We start from the raw sequence: 26,980 nt of genomic DNA on the forward strand, positions 1-26,980 counted from the left end.
TCAATTTAATTTGCATTTCTTTGATTACAAGAGCAGTTGAACATCTTTTCACATTGGCCATTTTTACGCTATGGCTGTATGTGTTTGCACGCATCCATTCAGTAACTCCCTTGTGCCTGTGTGTCTCCTGTGGGCAGTGGGGGGGGGGGGGGCACTCCAGTTTAGAGGGGCAGTGGAAGACAGTGGTTAAGACAGTGGCTCCGGACCACTTCCTCTCTCGCCTTGTGACCTTGACAAGCAACTATGCCTCTGAGCCTCATCTGCTTCATTTGTAAATGGGGATGTACTATGCACTGCCCGAGCTGGTTTGGAGGATTGAGTATGATGTAAAGTATTTTGCAGGACCCAGCGAACGGTAGCTGCTGTTGTGCCGGAAGCTGTACATCCTGGCAGTACCCGGCTCCCATGGCATCATCCAGGTGATGCAGCCCCATGTCCATTGCCATGGAGGGGACTTCCCTGTGGAGCAGGGCCCCAGAGGATAGGCACTGGGCCAGGACCACTGGTTGCCCAGTATCCTGGGCTCTGTTCCTGTCCTCTAATGAGGGGACAAATAGTTCAGCCTTGCCCTCCCTCCTATTGGCATCTGCCCCAGCGGGGAGCCTTCTGTCCTACCCTGGTATCCAGGCATCTGGCTGAAGGGCCAGAACTGTGGCTTCTGCCAAGAGGGCATCTTCTAAGACTGTCGTGTTGAGGAAAGAGGACCTCTGGGTTAGTGCCGAAAGAGAAATCCGCCTCCCCGCCCTGCCAGAGCCGCTATGCCCCAGTTCCTTTGTGGGCACTCTCGTATCCCCACCACTGCCCTGGGCAGCTTTATATTTAAAGGGTTGAGGAGGATGAGGATGGTTTTTCAGGCTCGGAAGTTGAGGGGGATTCAGACCTGGAGGGACCTCAAGGTCCTGAGGGGCATTCTTGAATGAAGGTTTCTCTAGCAGGGGTCTGGGGTATGTTTGTGTTTCTGGGCTGTGGGAGGAGGTGTCTGATGAGGTCCCGGGTGATTTGGGGGCAGGTCCCTGCCCTGCTTGTACTCCTGCCCCCGTGAGGGTGGCGCTCTGAGCCCCTCCCCCTCCTGAAACACCCATCCCGGAAGACGAACTGCTGACTTACCATGTTGGTCTGTGTAACCTTGACCAGGCTCCTGGCTTGGCAGAAAGGAGTGGAGTAGGAGGCCTCAAAGGGGCCAGGAGGCGGGGCCAGGAGGAAGCAGCCCAGACAAGGACCATCCTGCCCCTCCCTGCCCTCCTCTGCAGGCCTGGAGTTGGGGGGTGTGGGGGGAGCAGGGAGGAAGGATAGTCTGACTGGGAAGAGAGCCAGGGCCGATCCTGGGAGGCCACCACGGGTTCTCAGGAAGCCTGGGGTGAGGATGAAGCTGGTTCGGGGGACAGGAATACGAGTGGAGTCCTCTACCGGTGTCACACACTGCACGTAGGCCAAAAGTCTGTATGCCGTCATGCTTACTACGCACTGGGCTTTCCAGGGGAGTGGCTGAGGGCTGCCTGTGGCGACTTGGCTCAGGAGAGGTGTACCCTCAAAAGGGAGCCCAGGCCTGCAAGCTTGGTCTTGCTCCCCCTGTCCTGTGTTGTTCCACACCAGGCCCAGCCTCCCCCGTACGTGGCTGCCATGCAGCCTTGGGGAACACCCTACACTGCTCAAGGCTCCCTGAGCCTCTCCCTGGTCCAGGCCTTTGCACCGAGCTCCTCGACAGGACTGCCACTCCCCGTGTGACCAGGTGTGGCCCGATGTGCCCCAGCTGCCCTGTGGTGCGCAGCCGGCTGCCTGGCTGCCCCCTCTCCCCCCACACCCATGGCTGGGGACCGGGTGGGGGTGCCTGGCACAAGCTGGCTGGGGGTGAGGCTGTCCAGGCTGTGACAGGCACAGGGCCCTGCCGCCCAGTGTTCCTGTCTGAGTGGTAATTGAAGCCATTAGCGCGCCAGCCTCTCCCTCGCCCGGTAATGGCAGGAAAAGCTCTTCTCACTCCGCACTCTTGAGGCAGAGGCTGAATCACTCCCCCTCCAACCCGCCCGCTGCCGCCACTGAGACAGAGAATCTGACATTTTCCCTCTGGAGGCAGGGGGAGGGGAGACAGGCTTTGCTTCTTGGCCTTTCCCTCCAGGAGGTGGGGGGAGTGAGGGTCTTGGAGCTCCTTCTGGAGGTTACGATTCAGCTGAGCCTGTGGGTTCCAAGCCAGGCAGCACAGTGGTCAGGAAAGCCCCAGAGGAGGCCAGACAGCAGAGATGTGGGCAGAGCCCTGGTGATTTGGGTAGGTTCTGGAAGGGTTACGGAAGGGGAGGGGGAGACATGGAGGACTGGGGGTGGAGGAGCCCAGGAGCAGGAATGGGCTGTTTCCGGCTCTGTCCTGGAGGGGCCTGGCTCAGGGTACAGGTGGCAGTGTTTGCCTTGTGATTGTGGATGCACAGACAACAGGCACCTGCATGTGCCGTGGGTGCCCTGTGTGCCTGGGGTAAGGCAGTGTATGAGGTGTGTGGCATGGCATTAACGCAGCAGGTGCGTGCCTTGTATGCTATGTGTACAGCAGATTGTGCGTGCCTGCGTGCCCATCGAGCTGCAGGGGGCGTGTATACAGTAGGTGGTGTACACTATGCAGTGTCTGTGTGTGTGCACGCATCAGTGTGGGTGTGGGGTGTGTGGCGAGGGGAATGTGCAGCAGGCAGTCTGAGCTGAATGTGTGGGGGGTCAGTCTGACCCTGGGGGGATGGTCAGAGAGGCTGCGTGTGGGCTCTCTGTCTCTCGGACCCACGGGTTCCCTGCTCAGAGCTGCTGCTGGGCGGGACAGCTGGATGGGGATGAACGTGGGACCGAGTGGTCAGGCTGACCCATTCTCAAGTACACTAGCTCCTCAGCAGTTCCTGTGCAGCCACGCCAGGAGGCAGGGCGCACCAGATAAAGATCCTGCCCAGGCCTTGGGCCCCCTCTTCTGCCTCCCCTCTTCCTACCACCGCGAGGCTCCCTTTCACCTTTTTCCACCCAGCCGACTGACCAGGACCATACCACCCATGGGTGCCATGCACGGAGTGTATCTGGTCTTGCCTACTTTGTTATAGGCTCGGGGTTGCCATGAGGCATGTGGGACAGTGACTGGGGTTGGCGGGGGAAGGTCAGTCAGTGCTGGGCCTGGACCCCTGGGTTCTACAGTGACTCTGACCCTGACTGACTTTGGGACCTGTGGGGTGATAAAGGACCTTGTGAGACTGCCCACCCCCATACTCAGTCCCTTTGGAAACAGCCTCAGCAACAGCAGGGCTGATGAGCAATGTATGACCCTGTCCTGAGATCCTGGGCTGTGCTGGACCCAGAGCGGAACCGGAAGGGCGCTTGCTTTCAGGACGGGTGGGTGTTTTTCCAGGGAGTCAGCACTCCCTTCCCCACCCTCCTCCCTGCCCAGGGCCGAAGCGTGGCTTTGGGGTTGGGGTCACTGGGATAAAGAACTACCACAGGCAGAGTATGACTTCCCAAGTGGCAGGCTGTGCCCTCTCCCTGTGTCTGGGTAACAGGCTGGTTTTGCAGAAGCTGGAGCTGTCACCTCTCTAACTGGCAGCCACAGTAGGCCTAGAACCCAGGACAGCTCCTGCCCCTCCCCTCAGAGCCAAGGCATGACCTACATGATTCTGGTCTAGTGACTTGGTCTCCCTGATCCTCCCTGACCTTCCACACCCCCCCCAACCCCCATCATGACCACTGTAGCATTTGGGATCACGCACACATGAGGCTCTGCAGCCATTTTCTGGAGAGTTCTGGACCATAGGCATGGGGTTGAGAGAGGTGTTAGGTAGATGGACACTGCCAGGAGGCCTAAGGTCAGACTCTGGGTTTCTTGGTACCTAGAATCCCCCACCTTCTCTAGTTTTTATCCTTCTCCAAGGGCCCAAGTGGACTCCCTTCTGAGTGGTCCTCCGGTGGCATAGGCAGTATGCTTGCCTCTTCTGTTAGGCAGACAGTGGGCACCTCCCCTGTGCCCAGCCTGCTCCCCCCACACCCCACCCCTGCACTCACAGGGACTTACAAGACCCTGCTGTGTGTTTGGCCTCCTTGCTGGCTCCCCTCTCCCCCAGCCTCATGACCACAGAGTGGAGCCTAGGAGCTCTGGGAGTAGCTAGCCAAGTGGGAGGTTTTAAATGCCCCCATGTGTGTACCCTCTCCATCCTTAGTAAGGTGCCTCCCTCTTGGTTGCCTGAGGAGAGAGGATTTTAATCAGAGGAATGACACGATCAAATGTATGCTTAAGAAAGGTCCCTGGGGATGCAGAGCAGGGTGAAAGGAGACCAGTGAGAGACTGGGGCATCCTGACAGGCAGTAATGGCCTAAACCCAGGCAGCAGGCAGGGGAGGAAGGGAGAAAGGGTTACAAGCAGTGGAGAAAGAGCAGTGACCTGCCTGGCTACTATAGACTTGGGGAGATGGGAGACTGTGGGTTATGGCTCTGGGCCCAGGTAGATGGTGGTACTATTTTCTAAGATTCAGGACCAGATCTGAAGGGGCACATCGACAAGTCTAGTTAGAAATCTGTTGTAGCAGGCGTGTGCGGGCATCCAGGGGGAGGAATCCAGGAGGCCATGTGCAGATTTGCCCGGCACTTCAAGGGACATCTGGAGATTGAGTTTTGAAGGTTAAGAAATGGCAAATCTCAGGCAGCCAGAGCCAAGAAGGGAGGAAGGGAGCCCGGATGGACCCCCGGCTGGGGGTCAGCATGTGGGGGGTGGTCCCTGGGAATCTGGTGAGAAGGGGCCTGAGAGGTAGGAGGGAGACCTGGAGTGAGGCTGCGGGGATGGAGAGAAGACAGGCATGTGAAGGAGGGAGTGGCCAGTGGGGCGGGGCACTCTCAGAGCTCAGGCAAGATGAGCACTGAGACGTGCCCTTTGGATTTAGCCCCGAGGAGTCATGGTTGGCCTTGGTGAGCTGGCATGAAGCAGTGGGGGTGGCGGGGGTCCGGGGGTCCGAGAAGTGAATAGGAGGCTGTTGGTGGCGTGAACCTAGGGGGAAACGGATGAAGAGACTCTTCCTGGAGTAGGGCTGCGGTGGGGGAACCCCCGGAACAGACTCCAGCCTCGGCCGGGGCCCCGGAAGCCAGAGGGCTGCTGGGGCGTGTGCCCGGGGACAGCCCCAGGCCTCACTTGGGTGTATGTGGCCCTGAGGCCTCACCAACCAGGCTGAGTAGGGTGGTGTGAGGTGTCAGGGAAGCCCTAGGGAGGGGGGGCAGGCCGTGGCTGCTCTCCGCTCTCACTACCACTCTTGGGCTCTTGCTGCCGACAGGCCCCAAACAGCTCAGATTCAAAAACAAAACAGGCTTTTAAGATGCCAAGTTTGATGAAATCTGAGTGCTGCAAGAGGTGGGAGTTTTCTCTTAGAAAAAGCTGAAAATGGAGACTGAAAGCTGTGAAGGAAGATGGGCCCAGGGCTCCCTGGGCCCCCCTTACTGCGTTGGAAGCGGGGAACCTGGGAGAGTACAGGTCTGGGGGGGGCACCTCTGAATTGATAGGTGGTGCCTTGGCCCCCACCCTGCGATGGAGCTGCCTCAGGGACAAGGCCTAAGGTGGCTCTGGTTTCCTTAGAATGCACAAGGGTTGGGGGTACCAGCAGCCCCGCTACTCACTCCGTTCCTTCGAATTTCTCTACGTGTCTCTGGGTGCACAAGCCTCAGCATGTGTGTGTCTCTGACTGCATGTTTCCACATGTGTGTGGAGCGCCTGTGCGCCCTGCCTCTGGATGCTCGCCTGCGTCTGTTTCCACAGGTGCTTGTCACTGCAGGTGCCCCTCCATAGGCGGGTGGCGGTTTCTATTTTTGCACCTGTCTCTTTCTCCACGTATATCTCTGTGGGTGCCTGGCTGTGCATGTTTCTAGGTGTCTGTGTTCAGAGACAGGGTGAGGCCAGGCCCAACACTCCTGCACAGAGGAGGAGGTCAGGCTTACAGATGGTGCCACCCCAGGGAGCCTGTGTATGTGTGCGCCAATGTGTGCCTGCATGTGCACGGAGACGCCATGAAGCTGGATAAACACGGGTGAGAAGGTCGTGCTGACAGACGGTGCTGCCCTCCCCAGGACCCTGCAAGGCGTCTCCATCTGTTGTTCCCTGGTGCAGCCCCCTCCCTCTGGCCCAGACGCAGCCTCAGGCATCCAGGCTGAGCTGGACAAAGAAACCTGTGTGCTTTGTAGGGGCCTCTGCAGCCTCCCGCCCCCGGCCACTGCAGCTAGCCTAAGCCCATCCCCTGTCCACCCCTACTCTAGCCTCATCTTTTGGGACCCCAATATTTGCCTTAGCTCCAACCAGACTCATCTTCTTCCTGGCCTCCCACCCTTCCATAACCTTTACTCGAGCACTCCCTCCTTCCCCCTAGAAAGCTCTTCCTCAAGCTCCCATGCTCAAGGGTTTAGTACTCTTGTGTCTCTCTCCTCCTCCAGGAAGCCACCAAGATAACAGGTGAGTCCTGGATTTGAAGCAGCTCCACCATGTCGAGGGGCCTCAGCCAAGTGTCTACTCCCCTCTGAGCCTCAGTCTCCTAATACCCTCCAGCCCTCCCACACACACACCCGTACCCTGTCATCTTCCCCTGCTCAGTGGGGACAGCAGGGAAGGAGTTTAGATCCCCTCTTGTGGTATCTAAAGACCAGTGCGTTCAGTGCAAGAGCCATTAACGTACACGAGCGTACCCACCACAGGTACACAGACTGAGGTACTGGCAGACAGAGGTCCTGATGGGAGAGCCCTGGGAATGCTTGAGCACCTTACCTGTGCATGCAGGTGAAATCCGCAGACAGCTGTAGAGACCCAGGTTCCCTGGTACCTCTGAAGCCCCTTAAAGGCCCCAAGGACTTCTCTTTCTCTCCCAAGGACCCCCTTATCAGAGAACAGAGGGGCCTCAGCCCTACAGGCACAGACACTGCGAATGCCAAGCCGGCTGAGGCTGTGAGGCAAGTGTAGGGAACCCCAGTTACGCGGTCGAGCGGGAAGGAAGCCCAAGGGGGAGGGGAGCAGAGAGCTGGGGAGTTGAAATGGAGCCGCTCCACCCAGCGGGGGGCGGGGGGGCGGCGGGGCGGCAGCTGCTTGGACCAATCGAGGTTGCGCGCCTGCTGGGACGCGGGCAAGCGCGCAACCTTCCTCCGTGAGGCCGCCTCTCCCGTTGCCATGGTTACCGGGTGGCCTGGAGGGGGAGGAGCCCTTCCTCCCCTCCACCCGCAGCTGGGGGGGCCAGGTTTTGAGGGGACTCGATGACCATTCATTGAGGTGTGAGTGCCCATACATTGGGGTGTGGGTGCGTGCAGGTTCGTTTTGCCGCTTGTGTGCAGGGGGCTTCCATGGAGCGCTGAGTTCTGAATCGGACAGAGGGCATGGTATGGGGCAGGATGGTGGTGCTGCTCCTCACCGCAGGGGGGGGTCCCACCACCCGGGGTCATCCCAGCCCCACCTCTGATGTAGCTGCGTAACCCTGGGCAGGTCTCTAAGCCTCTATTCACTCATATACCACATAGGGTTTTGGTAGAGATTAACTCGTTTTTTTTTTTTTTTTTAATCATTTTAACTCGGTACGTGGAACTTAGTAAACATAACCTTCTATTTTTCATATCTGAGCCTCAGCTTTCCTGATTGCTGTTGGGTTTGGAGTGATCGTGTAAAGTCCAACTGAAGGATTCACCCTGGTCCTTAGCCTCAGTGCTTCAGGCTACCATGGACCTGACCCCTGTGGGTACTGGGGGTGTGCAGGGAATAAATGTGCCAGACCAGTGGATGGGTCAGTTTACACCAGCGTGCATAGTGCCCAGCTTGGCCAGACAGTAACAGCTGCTGACCTTGGCTACATTTGAATGTGCTGGAGGCCTCCTGGGGAGCATAGCAGGAAGAGATGGCAGCGCCTTCACTCCCGACGGGCTGGAGTCCTCCTGTGAGACACGCTTCCCCCGCTGGAGGTGCAGAACTGCAGCCTTCCGACTTCTGCCTAGAAGCCTAGTTGGCACAAGGGACTGGCTTTCGGGTCCCGCTGTTTTATGGACAGCTCTTCACACATGCCGGTTTTAGGCTCTGGCGGCAGTGCCTGAGGCATGATCTGAGCCAAGGACAGAGCCATTGAGGGCCCGATAATTGAGGGAGGAAAATTAATTGTCCTTAATTTGGCGTGAATCCCCAAGACCTTCCCCGTGTTAGGAATTCAGAGTAGATGCCGGGACGTGGAGCTGCAGGTGTTTGCACTTCTTCCCTTCTCCTTGATCTACCTTGCTGGTGGAGATGGGGACTGGCAGGCCCTGACATTCCTCTGCCCCCACTGCTCAGCAGGGCAGAACAGGTAGGATTCAGGACTGGTGCCCTGCTGGGTTAGGGTGGCTCTAACTCTCCTGAGTGTCTCCCAGCTGCTGGGAAAGGCAAGGAGGGTGCAGGGGGCGGGCACCTGAGGCTCAGGCTCTGCCTGGGCCTTTCTGTGAAAGCAAGTGACAGCAGACCCAAAGGAAGCTGCTTCCTGCTGGGTGTTTCCCAAGTCCTACTTTCTTGCCACTTTCCTTTTTCTTGCCACTGTTTAACATTTTCCTTTTAAAAATCAGAGCTGAAAGTCAGGACACTGTGGGATCATATTTACAGCCAAGGAGTTGCTGGATTCACATCTGGAATTTATAGGACCGCAGGTGGGGAAGTAAGCATCCTGCCAGCTACTGGGAGAGGCTGGGGAGGCAAGGCCGTGCTGGGAATCCTATTGTTCCCTAGCCCCAGACCCCCTATCCTGTGGTGGCCATAGTCCCTTTGGGATGCCCCTGGCAGCTGGAACCTTGGCAGAGCCCCTCCTGGGATCTAGCAGCAGAGGGATGTTTTGCCCTGCCTACTGGGGCTCCTCCAGCTTCCTCTCCTGCCTGCCTCCCCAGTCAGGCCCCCTGGGTCCCTGAGAGTCTATAGGGAGAAGCAGCCTTGCCAGCCTTTACTTTCTAGAATTGCTTCTGAGGATGCCATATGCCTTTTCCCCGGCACAGGAGCCTGACCTCAGCAAGTGTCCAACACATCCATCTTATGCTGGGCCCAAGGGAGGAAGTTCCAGGCGGTGCTATATCCTGGTCTCTGCCACCACAGAGCCTTGCCCCCCATCCCCACCCGGAAGACTGACAGCGTTCCCCATCCTCTATTAGGCGTGCCTGGCATCCACACTGCGGGAAAGGCTCTGCCCAGTTCTCACATACACGCTGATGGGGAGGGCCTCTCACCAGCCCCAGCCCCTGGCCTTGGTACCTGGCTGCCCTGGTGGCTCACCTGTTGCTAGTTATGATGATAACGTCAGCTGATATTCACTGGTGCAGATTCTGTGTCAGACACTGCCCAGCACCTTCTGTGTCATCAGATGTCATCCTCATGATGGCTTTACAAAGTGGGCACTTGAACCCTGTTTGCAGATAAATGGAGAGCATAAGTAGTGCGCCCAGGTCATAGAGCTAGTTAGTGGGGAAAGTGGAAGCCCCACGTGACCTGTGGCTGGGTGCCGAAGCCTGGGTGTAGAAGCCTGGCTGCACTGGGAGTGGGGACGTGCTGATACCTGTTGCTGTTGCTCCCAGGGAACTGACCCTTATGTGAGTCGCCAACCCCTGGCAAGATGGGAAAAGGCTGCTGGGGAAGGGTGTTGCCTCCCTTCGTCAAATTTTCGTGTCTTCCTAGAGCTTTTTTACCTACTTAGCCTCCACACACACTGATGTGGTCCCCAGGCCTGACCATGGCCCCCAGTGATGGAGGGAAGAGGGTCAGGGTCAGGACCAGGGGTTGAGTGGGGCGTCATTGGTAGGGCAGGGGGTATGAGAGTCAGGTGCAGAATCTGGGCTGTGATGTGGGGTTCTTCCATGTCATAGAGCTAACGGCTAGATGCAAACAGTGGACAGGACCAGACAGTACAGAGCTTTGGGGCTGAGTTGTGGCTCTGGGTGCTGCCGTCTGAGCTGTGGGCCACATGCAGCCTAGCAGCCATGTGGTACTTTCTGCTGTAGCCAGCAGAGCATCAGTCCTGGTTTTTCTGAGGGCCCAGAGAGATAAGTGCTGACATCTCCCATATGAGGTATTGTTTCTCAGATCTGGAACTCCCTGACAGGGCAGGGCGGCCCCACTGTACCCGCCCCCACCCCCCATCCTCCCACCACCCTAGCCTTATAGAGGGCAGGCCTGGGTAGTGGGACTCACATGGAGCAAGCTCCACCTTTGGCATTCAGGAATTGGGAGGCAAGGGTCTTGAGGGTGCCATCCAACCTGGGAGTCAGGAGAAGCCGCCCACAGTGGAGGGTTCTAGAGGGCAGGCAGTGCCAGACCTAACTCGCATGTCTGTCCTTTGTCTGCAGAAGAACAGCTGCCCTCGGGGTTCCCTTCCATCGACATGGGGCCTCAGCTGAAGGTGGTGGAGAAGGCACGCACAGCCACCATGCTGTGTGCGGCAGGTGGGAATCCAGATCCAGAGATCTCTTGGTTCAAGGACTTCCTCCCCGTGGACCCTGCCACGAGCAACGGGCGCATCAAGCAGCTGCGTTCAGGTGAGCAGAGGGCGAGAGTCAAGGGGCCACACAGACTTTAGGAAAGGTGTCCAGCTGGAGCCAAGCACAGCCTGGGTGCCTGGGAGCCACAGGAGATCTCAGCCTGGGGCCGACCCCGCAGAGCTGTGCATAGGGGATCCAGTGGTTAGGCCGGATCTGGCCCAGGGAAGAGAGCTTGACAACGAGGTCTAGTCATTGGTGGTTCTTTTACCTTCCTGGAATCCTCAGAGTCTAGACTTTGGTCCAGCCCGGCTCCTTGTGGCATGCGTGACGTGCCCAGCATGGCGTTGGGCCCTGCAGAGGTGCTCTATGCGTGTTCGTCCTCTGTCTTTCCTGAAGCCTTGCCTGAGAGGAGACCTACATGATGCTTCTCCTTACTTCTCCAGACAGCAGGGCTTAGCCAGGAAAAGAGGCCAAAGATGTGTTATGCATCTGGCTTCAAAAGGCTGGCCCTCAGGAGCTTAGAGCCAAGAGGACTTGCTGTCATCCCTTGGCCACCAGGGCCATACGTCTCCTCTGGATATCTCAGTCAAGCCAGCTCGGAGCCCCAGGAGCAAGGATGCCGTCATGACCAGGCAGGAGGTGTCGCCCCATTGATCGATCCGCCTCGGAGGCTCCCGCCAGGATAATTGATTCAGTTTTTGTGGGAACGATGCAGGCGGGAAAAGGAGGCTCAGAATCAGCTTAGCTGCGTTCTGCATTTGCCGCCAGCAAGGGCTGGACCTATAGGCCTTGGTCCAAAAGCTCTCCTGCTAGCTGCGGGCCGGTGGGCTCTGGCGAGATTGCTGGCACCAGCCAGGGGCCCTGCTGCCCGTCAGATGTGATGTCAGCGCTGCAGAGGAGGATGTGACTCGACCCTTTTCAGGACCCCGCAGATTTGAGAGGTGCCCCCGCCACTCCCTGGGGCTCCAGCCCCTCCCTGCTACCTCCCACCAGGTAGACGCCCCAGCAGTGCCCAGGGGAGGAGGGAGAGATGAGCTGCCCAGCAGGGCAGGATTCAGGGCCTAGCCATGGCCGCCTGAGACAGCCTACGAAGTGTTAGCTCATTTAATTTAATTAAAACTCAACAAGATGGAGGCAGCTGTAACACAGTTAATTAAAACAGCCATAATCAAGGCAGGAAATGGTCCGGTAGCATTTGCAACCACTGCCCAGCACTGCCCACTGGCCAGCATGGTTCGGCTCCTCTGCATTTCCCCACAGTTCCCACAGGCAGGCTCCCCAAACAGCCAGATGGTCCTCCCTGCAGGCCTGGCCTCCACCCCAGCACGGCACTGACTGCCTGTGGCAGCAGTTCTGGGAAGGCACACTGTCTTGTGTGCTTGTTCATCAAGTATTTATGTAGTGCTTACTGTATGTAGGCCCTGTGCCACCCATTCACTGCCCGGTGAGTGGGCTCCTGCCCGCTACTCCACTGGCTGCTGCTCCTCTGCCTGCCCCCCCACCCCCGCCCACCCCCGGCTGGCTTCCCTTTCACTGCTGTCTTCCCTGAGGCCTCCTCTTCCTCTGCTCCTTCCTCCAGCTGGGGAGCCCTGCCTCATGCACAGGGCCTTCCCTTAGGCCAGCTCACCTGCTCCTGTAGCTTCAGGTCTCCTCTCCACTCCCACACACCTAGTTCTGTCTCTCCGACACCACACAGTTACCTGAGCTTTAGACTAAAATCTGTCTGCCTTCTTAGTGTCACCCTGGCCACCCTTCACCCAAGGAAGTGGTGACTTCCTTCCCAAACAGCCGCACCCTTGTCCCCCCACCCTGAGCCTCTCCCTGCAAGTGGAAGCCCCCTCAGCCTGAAACCTAGGATACACCCCGACTCCTACTCCATTAAGGAAGAATCAGATGCCCTCATCACCCACATGGCTCTCATGTTGGACCCCTTCTGTCCGTCTGCTACCTTGACCACATCCCAGTGCTGAGCACTGCTCCCCTCACCCCCTGCCCTTCCGCATCCGGGCTCTCCCCAGGAATCCATCCCCTAACAGCTGTCACTTTTCTCCTCGGTGCCTCCAGTTTCCGACCACTGCAGTGGCATCTCCCTGCCCATGTGGCTGGGCACCAGCTCCCGAACAAGGTGCACAGAACCCCTCTCCATCTTCCCAATGCACATCTCCACAGCTTTACCTCCTCAGATCTCAGCTACTCCACTTACTAGCCCTGTTAAGTCCTTTAACCTCTCTGAGCTTCTGTTTTCTCACCATTAAAAAGGAGTGACAGTAAGCACTAAGTGAGACAACGGCAGCAGAAGCTGTACTTTGCCGCCTTGCGTATGTGGAGGGCTCCGTGAACTGGGCTCTTGTTACCTGTGGCCACTGCCCACTCGCCTGAACCACCCTGACCCCGTCCTTGCCCTCTCCTCTAACTCACCAGGTCATGAAGCCTCTCCCTCCTCAGCCTAAGTAAGGCCTACTCCTTCAGGACACACCCTGCCCTGTGTTGTTACTGCCTGGCTCTCGTTCTGCTCACTTACTAGGTGCTCCTTGCAGGGAGGGCCTGGGTCGGCTCCCCACTGCGATGGCTGGCTCCCCCAGCTCCCAGCACAAACCCAGCTGTAGGACCAGTGTCTCTGAGCCCTTGCTGATAAATTATTTCATGAACATGACCTTCGGGTCCTGTTCCTACAGACCAGTGTCCAACCCTCCTGCTCCTTGGGTTCAAGGAAGACCTTGTTTGACCTTTACTGCCACCTGGAAGCTGTCACCTGGAGAGTTCTGGACCCAAAGTCCAGTTCCTAGGATGACACCCTCGGGGCCTCAATCACCCCACCTCTGTAGTGACAGACAGGATTCTTTCCCCCATTGCTGCCTGGTCCTCGACTCCGGTAGCTGCTGCCCCTGTCCTGCTACCGTTTAAAAGGGTGCTGGGGCGGCTCCCTGCACATGTGACAGGGATATCCCTTCAGTGGAGTAGAATCAGGCCCCCAAGCACTCAGCCGTACAGGGACCGTCACAGTTTACGCATCGCCAACAGATCACAAAGTATTTTCCTGCCTTTTGTTGCGTTTGATTCTCCCCAAGCCTGAGAAGTAGGACAGGCTGTGATTATCATGCCCACTTTATAGCTGCCCTAGGGGAGTCACCTGGGGTCACATGTGGAGATCCAGGGCCAGGGAGCACCCCCTCCGTGCAGTCACCCAGAGGCCTTCTAGTATCACATATACCAAATCTAGGGCTTAGGGAGTGCTTGGACACTGCGGGCACTCCAGAGTTCCAGGACCCCATCTTCTCCAGACCTCAGGCTCTCCCTGACTAGGTCCCCCAAACTTGTCAGGCACCTGCAGGCTAAGGTACAGCACATGTCACGGGCCGTGGCCTCTGGAACAGGAGCTGAGAGGAGGGCAGTTGGTGTGAGCCCTGCTCAGGCATGAGCTCTGCTCCATGGGCACCTTCCGCACTGAAGTGACGTGATGTGCTGATGCAAGGAGCCTCTTGAGAACTTGAACTTGAGGCCCATGGTGGGCCCAGGAGGAATGGAGACAAGTTCAGGGAGAATAGAAATCAAGTCAGGAGCAGATGGCATCACTGGAGCAGCTGGCAGGGGCTCATCTCCAAGCGGGGCTCAGAGCCACTGCTGGCTCCTGAAAGGAGCTGGTGGCCCACGTGCTCTGCCCAGCATGGACAGGGCACCAAGGAGACCTCCCCTGCTCTGCTCATCCCAGTGGCCTGAATGTGCAAGCTGCCATCTCATCACCGCCCAGGACAACCTAATCCACGCATCTATGTTCTCACCCAGGCCACAGCCTCTTTCCACACGCCCTGCCACCCGAGCTGAGACTAGAGGGCCTGAGCAGAGATGCCAGCATCTGGATGCGGTAGATAGGACCCAGAGCCAAGGGCAGAGCAGACTCAGGATGGGCCTGAGGCCTACAGTTCCCTCCCCTGCTGGCTGGCCCAGCTCTGACTGGGAGAGCCTGCTCCCCAACTCTCCCCACCCCTCAGCTGGGTCTGCCGGGTGGGCACACTGGCAGTGTATGGTTACGGTTTCCCTTTGTCCTGAGCACACTGGCCCCTCTCAGGAGTGATGCTGACTCCTGGGTCCCCGCCCAGGTGGCCCACACCCACCTTGTGAAATGGTAAGGCAAGTTCTTCTTTCAGTCTGGTGGGGAAGTGACTCTTCTGAGAGGTCCAGAGACTCCTCACATGGCAGGTTAGGTATGGGGAGAGCAGAGGCCAGAAGCTAGGGGTCCGAGTCCTGGACCGTCTACACTGCCACCCCCTGCCATGACAGGCCACAAGCGTAGATCAGTGATTGTCAACCTCTGATTGTAAATATTAGAGAATCTCAAGGAGTTTTCGTCTGCAGAGGTTTTTTTCCGTCAGCATTTACCACGTTAGATGTTAGAACTGAAAAGGTTTTAAATATTTAAACTTTACATGACTTTTTTAAAGCCCATTATATGTTAAATAATATATTTTAATGAAAAATAATTATGTTTCATAAAACAAAAACATTACATGAGCACAGTGACACTGTTTTTTATGCTTTAACGAATCTCCTTAATTTGGGGCTTGATAGAAGTTGGTAACTGGGTCCTCACATCTGCTTCTGCATTTGCTCTGTTGCCATATCACACTTCACGGAGCTTCTGGAAAACTCCACCGTATATTCACGAGACAGCAAAAGTGAAAAAGGCAAATAACTTCTTAGTACCATGAAAATAGTTTTGACCTTGTGGAGCCTCTGAAAGGGTCTCAGGGACCCTAAAGGTCCCCTGGACCATGGCTGGAGGATCACTGTCGTGATAGTTCTTCCCAGTCTCTCTGCAGCCCCCCTCACACACCCAGCCCAGGTCCCAGCAGCCACCTTTGCCTCCCCTCCAGCCTCTGCACCTGTAGTGGAAAGGCTGTGCACCAGACCTGGTTAATTCCTGTCCCCGCACTTACAGGCCATGTGACCTTGGGCTTTGGGCAGGTCACTTCCTGTTCCTCAGCTTGTTTCATCTTTCCCATGTGGACATGAACATGGATCATTCCTCCTAGGCAGGTGTCCTCAAGTTCAACGAGAGAATGATAAGTGTTTGATTTGTCTCTTGGCTTATTTCTGTCCCCTAGCCATGGGCAGAGAGGGGCACGGTGGACAGCACTGGGCCCAAGCTCGCCCATGGGCTCCTTTCTCCTCTGGGTGAGGTGGTGGCAGAAGATGGGGCCCGAACACTGCCTCAGAGGAGGCACCCGCTGGGAAGGCAGCTGTTCAGACCTCATAACCACCCTGCACAGGGCATTTGGAAGTGTGTGTCTGGCCCTCTGGGCTTGAAGCACTGAACAGGCAAGGAGGGGACACTTGCCTCTGGCTCTCACCATTCAGGTTGGGGATAAACTCAGTAGTCCCACACATTTTAGCAGGGTTGAGTGGGCTCTGTAGGGCATCTGCTACTGGGTTATAAGTTCCCCCCAAATCCCATGGTGGGGCCAGGCTGGTATGTCTGCTTGAGGGAGACCTAGCCTGATGGTGGCCAAAGGCAGGTCCTCCCTTTAACCCATTCTCTGTGCTTAACCTCCTTGGTTGCTTTTGGTAAGTGCTCTGTTTTTGAAACCTTACCCACCTGTGAGATGTAGGCACCCCTAAGGAGCAGGGTTGCTACTTCTTTTATTCACTTTCCCCCTCATTGGCTTCAGCCAGGAGGGTCTGCAGGAGCCCTGACTCCACCTTCCTAAGTCCCATCACCTCCAGCCCCGATAACCCCAGTCCCACGTTCCCTCACCTCCTCAGAGCAATGCCAGTGACCCAAGGGACACTGCTTCACCTGCACTCTGCCTGGCTCAGCCTGGTGCCCGCGCACTTGTCACCTGCGTTGGCCTAACTCGGGCCTCGATTTCTCTGTATATTTAAGGCCCTTTCTCATGTTTTATTTTATCTGGTTTGGCTTTTTGTGGCTTTCCTTCCTTCTGTACTAATGCTTTTCTCTGATCTTATTTGCATTCAAATTACCTCGCCAGGTGGTTCACCAATCAGAGGTAAGAATGCTGTCCGTGCATCTCGCCACGCCACGCCACTGCTGTCACCACCACTCCATCCCGTCCAGTCCGTCACCTCCCCCATGCCCATCCCGACCTCTCCAGCCTCCTCATCTCCAGCTCCGGTCCCCTCAGCACCACCGGCCACCACACACCTCCACACTCGATCATTCCCTCCTGTGGACTCATCCATTGCAAGTCTGGACTGTAGAAATACCCCACTAAGCCCCGCCTTGGGGATAGCAAGCCCTACTTCCCGGCCCTTCCAGGCCAGCCCCACAGAACGGACCCTGTCAGCTCCCACAGTGAAGCCAAGTTCTGATCCTCAAGCCCGGCCACAGACGGAGAGTCTTCCCAGGAAGTGTGGCAGCATGGCCGGGCCTTGCCTTTCCTCCTCAGAAGCCCCCAATGACTTCTGGGGCCCCCAATGACTGCTTGACTTCCCTTTAACATCCTGGCCCTAGAACAGGGTGAGGACCATCCTGTAAATCCCGTTAGCCCGGCACACGCGAGGAGGAGCAGTCAGTGAAGGCTTTAGTGTAGGTGCTGCCATGACACAGAATAACCAGGGTCTGCTGCAACCAGATCAGGTGACCTGCCAAGCCTGGCTGCTTTCATGCAGCAGAGCCCCACAGCCTGGGGCTTCTGAAATCAGACTCTGGATTCAGAGATCCGGGTGCGAGCTTGACTCACCTGTGTGACCATCAGAAAACCCATCCATCTCTCAGAAGTCTGCTTCCTCATCTTTAAATCAGGGCCAGGGCCCACCTCGGGGCTCATGAGGTTCAGAGGAGGAGACAAGGGTGTGGGCAGTGTCTGGCTTGGAGCAGGCACACTGTAAAATGGTTGGTTGCTCCTGCACTGATTTTATTCACTTCATTTCTTCACACGTCTCTTGGGCACCGCTAGATCCCTCAGTCCAGGGCCAAGGGGGTGTTAGGACAGAGGCTGGGCCGAGGAACAGCCGCCTCCCTATGGGGCATCTTGTCCATCACCCTCTGAGGACAGGGCTGGCCCTGCAGGGCCCGCTCCCCCCACCCCGTCCTCTCAGCCTGCACCAGTTCTTCACACCCCTGCCGCTGGGTCTTGGTGTTGGTTCCAGATTTGGGAGTTTCTTTGTGCAATTAGGCTCAGGATCTGAGTTGGGTCCCCTGACCTGTCCTACTTTTTGTCACAGGGGAGCCTCCTCCCCCAGCAGGGGTCCCACCCAGGCACTACTTCTTGTCCCTGCCGGTGGCACCAGCCACCATGTCTCCCCTCCCTCCCCAACTGAGCTGACCTAGTGCAGCACCCCCACCCCGCCACCAGCCAGGGGCCTGACCCCACCCACTCAAATGAACATTTTCTGTAACAGTGTCCATCCATCCCATACACATGACCTGTGGAGTGCCCGTCGGGGCTATTCTTGGAGGAGATGGGTATTTGGCACGTGTGCTGGGCCCTCATGCGCGTGCTCCCTGATGCCCACTGGGGAGGGCTGAGGCCAGGACCACAGAGCAGGCCAGCCCGGTGTCCCGCGTTGGGGTTGAGCCTTCGCAGGCTCTTCTCCCACCTCCAGTGCCCAGCATATTCAGGGCCCCTCCAGCTCCCTAGGTCTAGGCTGTGGGAGAGGGAGGGCAGGCAGTGAAGAGGCTGCAGCCAGGACCCGTGGCGGGCCTCCCCTGGGGGCTGGGCTGTGAGAGTGTGACATGGAACTCTTCCCGTGGCTCCTGACCAGTCCAGTCAGGTGGGATTCCTCAGGTTCTGTCTATGTCCTGTGTGGGTGTGGGGACCATCAGGCAGCCTGAGCCCTGGGAAGGTGGGGGCTGTCAGGGTCACCCCGGCCGTTCTGTGCAGGCGGCAGTTTTCTGTCAGGCTGTGCGCTGTGGGGTTAAGTGTCCGTTGGACTGTCCTGTGTGGGTTTGTCTGTCGGCTTGTTCCAGGGAGGGGGTGTTGCCTGTGCCTCGGGGTGTTACTGTCACAGACAGCTTGCCTGGTGTGCGCTCACGAACAGTGTTTTCCAGTGTTTACTGCCAGGGCTGGGGGGTGGCCAAGTCAAGTGGTTTCACCCGCCACCTCCCCCTTGGCTTGGGCTCCACTACCTAGACCTGCCAGAACTGGCCCTCTGTGAGGGTCCTTTGCAGCTGCCCTTCCCCCCCTCGCCTGAATCCTGGCTCCTGTCTGTCCGTCTGCGGCCGGAGCAGCCCCTCAGGGCACTGGCCTGAATGGGAGCTACAGCCTCCATTAGCCTCCTGAATTATGCAGCAGCCGTGGTGGGTCGAAGCACTTTATCGGACCAGCTGAGGAGAGGAGCCGGAATGGGTGGGGCCAGTGGGGTGGGGATAGGGTGGGAGGAGAGGATGGGTGTTATGAGCAGAAGCTGCTGGGCACCAGGCCCCCAGAGCAAACCCCTTCCTTCCTGTGGACTTCTGGCCGGCGCGGTTTCTCAGGCTCTTGCCCAGTGAGGGCCATTGCAAGCTTGCAGCTCCCAGGCCCCCAGGAATACAGGCCATCCCCACCATGCCTGGCTCCACAGTGCCCGGCAGGGCTGACAGGCCTGGGGCCACCAGTGGGGTTGCTCACTGGCAAATGGGCTCTAGTGCTGGCCACTCCAGGGATGAAGGGGGTGTGATGGAGCCGCTGGCCTGGCCCACAGGCCCTACTAGACTTCGGGGCAGGACAGGCAGGATTGTGCTTCATAGTGTGACCCTTGCCTCCAACCAGGAGGCTCGTGGGCTCATCCGGGAGAGCTTCCTGGGAGCAACACTTGTGCCCAGGCGTGGCCCTGATATCTGCAGCGTCTCGTCAACACAAGCCCAAATGCTGTCAAGCCCCTCCCCATGTTCTAGGCCTGACCTCTGTCACTGTGTCCCCGCAGGTGCCTTGCAGATTGAGAGCAGTGAGGAGTCGGACCAAGGCAAGTACGAGTGTGTGGCGACCAACTCTAAAGGCACACGCTACTCGGCCCCCGCCAACCTATACGTGCGAGGTAAGGATGCGGGCAGAGCCCAGCCCTGTCTCTGTGGAGCTGAACTGACCCTGCTGGGCATGTTGTCTGGAACACTTGGTGTGGATGGTGGGGGCTGCCGTGGGCCCAGTCTCTCCTCTTCCCACCTCTTCCTGCCGCAGCAAGAACAGCCGCCACTGCTCCCACGGGGCAGGCTCCCTATGTCTGCCGCTACTTTTCCTTCCTTCCCTGCAGGCCCTTTGGGAGGCAGTCGCTCTGGGGAGCATTTGTATCTCTTGTAGGTCCTGCCACGTGGGTCCAGAGCCCCACGGGAGTCTCAAGCCTTCCAAGCCGACTTCTCACTGTCATGTGTGTGTGTGCACACGTGCACAGGCGAGCACACATGATTGTGTGGAAGCAGGGGCATACCGGCCCGGCATTCTTTGAGTCTGTCCTGCCCACCCCAGCAAGGGGGATGGCTCCGGGCCAGGTGAACCTGCCCTCTCGCCAGGTCTGCCCAGGGCCTTTCGGGGGGAGGAGGCGGCTGTGCTCTGTCACCAGCCAGGACCCTTGGAGACGGTCAGTCTGAGGCATCTGTGAGCCCCGACAGGTGCACACCTACTGTGTTTCAGGTGTTTCTTGCTGGGCCTTAATGGATCATGTGTTTTCACAAGTCCAGGTGCCCAGCATAGAGGCCCTGGGGACTGTTTTGGAGTGTCCAGTGTCTGCTCATAGGGTGACCAAAGCTGGCTACCTGCTCCTTCCTGAGGACACCGTGGGTCTGGTGTGCACAGCGCCTGGGAGGGGCCCTGCTTCTGCCCCCATGTCCCCTTATTTAACCCTCCTGCACAGATGAGCATCATTACAAGTGAAACTGTCTCCACTCAGGGGATTTGAAAAGGAAAGCGGACACGACTTCCTTGCAGCAATGACTTCATCATGCTAAGTGCTTAGGGCAGCTTCTCCAGGGGGTCGTCTGCCCAGGCGGTGTCCGCGGCCTGTCCCACTCTTGGGGGCCCCATGGTCAGACGGGGCAGAGAGAATCAGGTCGTCGGCCGCGTAGTTATGGAGGAGCTGCTCTATGTCGGCACAGGTTCCCAAGAGGCCCAGCCTGTGAGCCCGCCGGGTGACTGGCAAATTGTGCCTCAGAGACCACGGAACCATCTTCCTCAGGGTTGGAGGTGTGGGGTGAGACGTCCCCACTCAGCCCCCTTGTCAGATGTCCTCATCAAGACTCGCCTAAGTGGACCCAGCGCCTGTTTTAAGGAGCCGCACCAGAGCAGAGAGACAAGGCGCCTGAGAGCCACCCACAAGGCTGAGAGAGGTGTGAGGTGCACAGCCCCTGCCACACGGCTGCAGGCAGAGATCCTGACTGGCGCGCAGGGGTCTGACAAGGCCCTTCCTAGAGAGGAGCTGCCGAGACAGCCCTAGGCTCTCCTCCCACCGGGACTATCCATTCCAAATGCTGTAGGGTCCTGACTGAACACTTCTTCCAAAAGATCAAAGGGTCAAGAGCATCAGAGAGAAGAGAGGCCCAGCAGAGCCACTGAGAAACCCTTGGTGTCTGGGCATGGTCTGGTCATATGGGCACATTTCCTGGAGCAGAGCTGCAGGAGGCCCTACTGAGGCAGGGAAAGGCCCAGACATAGGTGATGAATCCTGCACTGTTATCTTGAGTGGTTGGTAGTCCCCGAAGTCACCATTGCACTGGCCTCACCCCTGAGGCGAGGCAAGTGGGTCTCTTCAGAGAGGAGGTGAGCTCAGCCAGCGTGACTGGCAGCCAGCACTAACCAGGGAATTCTTCCCTCCAGCCACGCATGGTGGACTCGGGCAGGACCCTGCCATGGCCCATCCCCCACTCCCATCAAGTCTTCCTAAATCACCTTTCCGGCCAATTCCCATGGGGCCAGGGAGTGTGGGAGTTTCTTTAGTTCAGCCCCACTTGCCAGGGACCCTGAAGCAGGCCGTCCCAACCTGGCTTTGTCTGTCTTTTCCTCCCTCACGCACCTGTTCCTGTGCACCCTCATATGTAAGGTTCAGTTCTGAGTTTCTGTCCCCAAGACCTTTCTTATACCCAGGCCCCACCTGAACCTGTACCTGCCCTGTTTGGTCAAGGGCGATTTGCCCTGTAGCCCCAGGACAGGCCCTACAAATGAGACTTTTAGACACCTGGGAAGCCTGCTCCAAGGACTTTTGCATCTCGTGTCCCCACTGCTCCTCATCTCCATCCTGGTAAAGCCCCTGCTTTCCACCCCCAGCAGTGCCAAGGGCCTGTCCACCCCAGCTCCTCTGAGACAGCCTCTCCTGTGCTGGCCACCAGCTCTGTCCTAAAACCTGCTTGTGAGTGGGCCGCCCACGGAGAAACCCCTAGTGCCTGCCTGCCCGCTGCCCGCAGAGCGGTCATGACGTCTCCTCCAGGGCAGACACCTTACCCTCCAGGCCAGTGGGCTCCAACTGTCAGGATCGTCAGCACCTGGGCTGCTGTGGACCCTAGCCCCGGGTTCTCAACCTCGGTGTAGTTGATACTTGCAGCCGCGTGACTCCTAGTTATGTGGGGCTATCCTGGGCATTGTGTGATGTTTAGCAGCACCTCTGGCCCCCTAGATGCCAGCAATACCCCCTAGCCACGACAACTCGCAACCTCTCCAGACCTTGCCCAGTGCTGCCTGGGTCGGGGAGGAACTGCTACGGTAGATGGATGGCCTCCCTGCCAGCATTCACCTCCCTCCGTCTCTCTTCTCCTGCCGTGTCCACTGCACTGAAGGCCATATCTCCTCCTTAGATTTGTTTTCAGCGCCTCCCATCCCTCTTCTGTCCTCCAGAATCTCAGGGCTCCACACTCTGAGCCGCTGCAGCTGAGGCATTTAATGGGACAGCTTGTGTGAAACTCCGGGCACAGGGGCAGGCACACGGGAAATGCTAGATGGCCAGTGACCGCTGCTGCTGTTGGGAGAGCCGTTGGGGGTGCGTCATCCAGTTACACGTGCTTTTGCTCACAGTTGCCCACAGTCCAGCAGGCCCAGGCAAGCTGGGTGGACCAGCCTTTCTGTGTCACCAAACATATCCCTCTCCGAGTGACTCACCCTCTCCTTCCATCCACAGCGTCTCTCTCCTCTAGCTCTCAGGACGCAGAGCTGCCAGGGGCCAGGGTGTGGCCACACCCTACCTGCCCTCAACCTTCCCCCTTCTCTGCAGGGAGCTGGCCGCTGGCCATAGCTGAGCCTCAACGGGGCGGTGTCTCCACAGCCTTTCTCCCCATAGGTGTCCACACCAGCTCCTCACGCTGATGCCCTGTGCAGTATGGGGCTTCCTCAAGGTGGTGGGAATCTAGCGGCCTGTGTGCCTTAGTGGGTTTGTAGGCTGGGTGGGCCCTGACCCCAGAGCCCAGCTCACTGGGTCTGTCGAGCCGTGGGGTGTGCGTGAGGCATGGGGGCCCGCCTGTGCTCCCCTTTCACCCTGCCCTGTCCCACCCTTGGTGTCCCAGCGCCGGCCAGCGGGACCCAGCCCTGTCCACCATGTCCTCCATGAGTCCTGAGTCTTTTCGTGAGCAGCGTGGTCCGCGTGCACCTGCGTGCACGTGCGTGTGCGTGGGGCACAGTCTTGTCTTGTTTCCGTGCTGTGTGGGCAGATGAAGGTTGGCCTGTTTTTACTCTCTCTGTGTTTCTCCTTGTCTTTTTTTTATTCCCTCCTCATCCTCATCGCACTCTGCCATCAACCCAAACTCTCATCTCTCAGATCAGCGAGAAGGTTGGTCCTTTTCACTTCTTATCCATCTGCAGTTCGCCCGTCGACGGGATGCTCCCGTCAGTAGGGCCCAGAGGGCTCGGTCAGCTCCCTCGGGCTCACTCCAGCCAGGCCTGCCCGCCAGTTGGGCTCTGCTCTCTGCTGTTCGGGCCGGCAGGCCGGCAGGACAAGGGGAGGGCGGGCTGGCCCCTTGCCCTGCATGTTTGTGCCGCTTGGGTCCCTGATTGCCACGTGCTGCATGTCCCCTTAGCTGGGCTCCCCTGCTGGGGCGGTCAGGCAGGCATGGTGCATGACACGAGACTCCCCCCCCCCCCTTATGCCTGGGCCGGGCCGTCTGTCTGTTCCAGGTGGGGTTCAGGACTGGTTGGGGGAGCTGAGAGCAGTTGTACCTTACTTGTGCCTGTGGGGCCTTCCCTCCACAACCGTGTCACCTAAGCTCCCACCTTTGCCCGAGCTCAGCTGTAGCCACTGGGAGGATGAAGGGAAAAGGCTAATATAGAATGAGCTTACCCCACAAAGTCCTGCAGGTCTGCACTGACCTTGAGGTCCCCAACAAGCCCGACGGGGCACCCAGCCCCGATGTGCCTCGTCAAGTTTGGTGTCCACAGCACAGGAGGGTGGCATCATCTTGGGTACAGAGGAAACATCCTACACTCTTGTCTTTTCCCCGTTTCCAACCAGAGCTGAATGAAGATCTTCCCACCTTCCCCAGGCCCCTCTGCCCAGGCCCTCCCAGCCTTCTCGCGTTTCCTCAGGCCTGTGCTGGGCGCTGAGCATTCAGGTTCAGGGAGCTCACACCTGACTGAACAGTTGACTGCAACTTGGTGAGGCCCACGTGGGAGCTGGAAGAGGCCCTGGCCCAGCCACAGGTTGGGAAGGACTCCCTGGAGACTGTCCCAGCCCATTCCAGAACATTCTCACATGGGACTCAGTTCTCAGCCCCACCCTCAGGTCCAGACCTCTCCTCCTAGCCTTGGGGCCGGCAGCAGAGGCTGGCACTCACTCCTGTGTCACGTGCTCTCAGTAGTCAGAGGAGACTCACCTGTCCGCTGGGCTTTAGGCTGAGCCCCAGGGAGTGGGTTCAGGCCACCTGGTCCCCTCTGCAGCATCTCCTTGGCTTAGGTTTCCTCCGTGAGGGAGAAGGGAGCCAGTCCAGAGGAGGGCTGCAGCCCAGCTCAGATATCAGCCCTGAGCATCCATCCATATGCGCTCCTGAGCTCTGGGGCATTTCACTTACACCATTTCGCTGACCAGGCAGATCTGCTGGGGCGTCCAGAAAGCAGTCATCAGCAGACAGCCCAGCCTGCCTGCAGCCGCCTCCCCCTACACCCCTTCCCCCACCGTCCTGGTCCCTCGTCCCTTCTCCTTCTCCCCCTTTGTGGTCCCACCAAAAATAAGCACGTATACAAATATTTAACGGGAAGGCAGAGATGAGTTTCTAAATATTCCAGGGGGATTTGCTGGGCTGGTAATTTGTTTGGCGCTGATAATTACATCTTACATTTTTCCAGCTTTACTTAAAACTGTGTGCCGAGCACGCCGGCATTTAATTACTGCTCTGCGGCAGCCACAAGGTTATTTATTAAAGAGTTATTTTATCTTGATACAGTGGATCCTGCCCCTCATCCCCTCCTTAATGTTGTGTTATTTTCATCAGAGAAATTTCTGTGAGTGAATGCAGATTGCGGGGCTGCCTCCCCCTGCGATTAGGCTGTCACTCCATTGAATGCTGATGCCTCTGGGCGCCACACCGCCCTATTATAGGAAGCTGTCAGCGCAAATAATTAGACTTAAAAGTTACAGCTGAAATATAATCCAGAAATGGCAGAGCCCTGTTTTGGAAATTGTCTATAAAATGTCAGCAGTAAAGATGCACGGGGAACAGTAATAGACCGGCATTGTTGGAGCCCAGGATTAGATCCTAAGTGCATTTTTCCTGGCTCTGGTTTTTTTCTTCCCTGCTGTTGCTCTGTCAATAGACTAAGTCCGGGGCGCGTCCTGTCCCTTTGGGAGGCCTTGTGTCTGGGACAGTGGGAGGAGTGACCATGGGCTGCTGCAGGGAGGCACCGGCCCCTCCTGGCTGTTAAGGCGGGGGTGGCTGTCCAGGCAGGTCCAGGGTGCAGGGCCCCACTGCCACTCGGGATCCCAGGAGGCCGTCTCTTACCTCTCTTGCCCCCACCCTCCCTCTGCAGACATACTTTCACTTCCCTGACACTGCGGGGAGGGTGAGCCTGGGCTTGGAGAGCTCCAGAGCTCCTTATGTGTGCCTGAAGCCCCGTGAAAGCATCAAGGGTGCATTCCCAGCAGCCTCGGGGCTTGAGACCCTTGCCCAGGGACTAGGGATGATCCTAAGGGTCACACCTGCCCTCTCAAACTCATCATCGTTCGTTCTGAAGGGCCTCCCCTTCCTGGCGGTGGAACAGAAGACCTTGTGCTCCCGGGGCTATTTGGATAGGCTATAGTCCTATCAGCTTTCTACACTGCTCAGGTTGGGACCCAAGGTTTTTTGGCCAAGGACCTACCTCTTTTCCCTGGGGCTCGTTGTTTTTCTGTCCAGGGAGTAACCAGGCCCCAAGATTCTGCCACTGCAAGGGCAAGCTTGCAGCCATGGTGTCCCCTGGCACAGGCTCTCCAAGTCCCATCCTTCTTTTTTTGTTCTTGAGACAGAGACAGAGACAGAGCGTGAGTAGAGGAGGAGCAGAAGAGAGACAGAGAGAGGGAGAGACAGAATTAGAAGCAGGCTCCAGGCTCTGAGCTGTCAGCACAGAGCCTGACATGGAGCTCAAACTCACAAGCCGTGAGGTCATGACCAGAGTTGAAGTCAGATGTCCAAACGACAGAGTCACCCAGGCACCCTGTCCAAGTCCCATCCTTCTGCCAACCGGAGAATATCTTCTGCTAGCCTTGGCTATCCAGAAGTCCAGAAGCTTCTCCCTGGAGCCTCCCAGTTGTCTTTTTTAAGCTTTATCAGCCAGGGCTCAAAAGGGTGTGAGCTTTTCATCACACAAGTGATCTCCTGGTAATACGTAAACTCAGGCATGTTGCTTAAAAGGATCAGCCTTAGGTCAGTTCTCTTGTCTGTAATTGGGAGGTGATAACATCTCTAGGAAGGAAACCTTGGGCACGTAGTAGATGTTCAAGAGTGGCTTCCCTCCTCGAACCTCTTTCAGTGCCGGTGACCGGGGAGGACATGGGCTGAGAATAAAGACCTGATCAGTTAAGGCTGCTCCCCTGTGCCTGTCTGCTCAAGCCAGGGCTGTAGGGACCCCTCCCTTCATCCACAGGCCTGACCCTGGTCTGCAAATAGACCTGCCAGCTTGTGCCTCTCCTCCCACAGCCTGCCTCCCAGGCCCAGCTCCGGAGCTCAGGGAGGGCCCGCAGCACCAAGCTGGGTGATGATTCTCTCTGTGCCTCTTGGTCTCACTCTGGTGCCATTTGAGGGAGGGAGTGCTCAAAGGGTGCTCTTTCTTGTGGGTTCCTCCTGCCAACTGTGCCCAGGGTCCGCCTCTTCTCTGCCATGCAGAACTCTCTTCTGTGACACATTGTCATTGTGCCATGCAGACTCCCAGCTTTGGGACAAGTGACAGAAACCTACTTAATTGGCTTAAGCAAAGCAAGGATATTCTTGGCTTACCAAACTCCAATATGTAGAGGTAGGTTTGATGTCAGGCAGGGCTGCATCCAGATATTTTAAGTCTGGTCAGGCTCTTGTGTTTGTCTCTTAGTTCTGTTCTCCTCAGTTGGCTTCTTTGTCCTCAAGTATGTTCTCCCAAGTGTTATGAAAGGTGGTCCCAGTCCCTCTAAGGTTAGCCACTGCCGTACAGAGAGAAAGTTGTTCTAATAGTTTTTGCACAAGTCCAAAGGCTTA

At 57.6% G+C, this 26,980-nt stretch overlaps 1 protein-coding gene and 1 long non-coding RNA gene across 8 annotated transcripts in view; one reads left to right on the forward strand and one right to left on the reverse strand.

The window, feature by feature from the left end:
- The window catches only part of PTPRF (protein tyrosine phosphatase receptor type F), a 97,078-nt gene that overhangs the window by 36,065 nt on the left and 34,033 nt on the right, over positions 1 to 26,980 (forward strand). For all 7 annotated transcript variants that reach the window (XM_039238634.1, XM_039238636.1, XM_039238633.1 and 4 more), the window contains 2 exons: positions 10,306 to 10,494; positions 19,300 to 19,410. In XM_039238634.1, coding sequence (XP_039094565.1) covers positions 10,306 to 10,494; positions 19,300 to 19,410 — 300 coding nt within the window. The remainder of the gene's footprint in view (positions 1 to 10,305; positions 10,495 to 19,299; positions 19,411 to 26,980) is intronic.
- On the reverse strand, positions 23,421 to 26,954 carry LOC120236045. Its single transcript, XR_005529563.1, has 4 exons — positions 26,747 to 26,954; positions 25,635 to 25,769; positions 24,155 to 24,372; positions 23,421 to 23,739 (listed from the first exon to the last, which is right to left on the reverse strand). It is a non-coding gene; the product is annotated as an uncharacterized LOC120236045 (long non-coding RNA).

This window comes from Hyaena hyaena, unplaced genomic scaffold, assembly GCF_003009895.1.
Source record: "Hyaena hyaena isolate Hyena2069 unplaced genomic scaffold, ASM300989v1 scaffold_144, whole genome shotgun sequence".
In the NCBI taxonomy this organism is placed as follows: domain Eukaryota; kingdom Metazoa; phylum Chordata; class Mammalia; order Carnivora; family Hyaenidae; genus Hyaena; species Hyaena hyaena.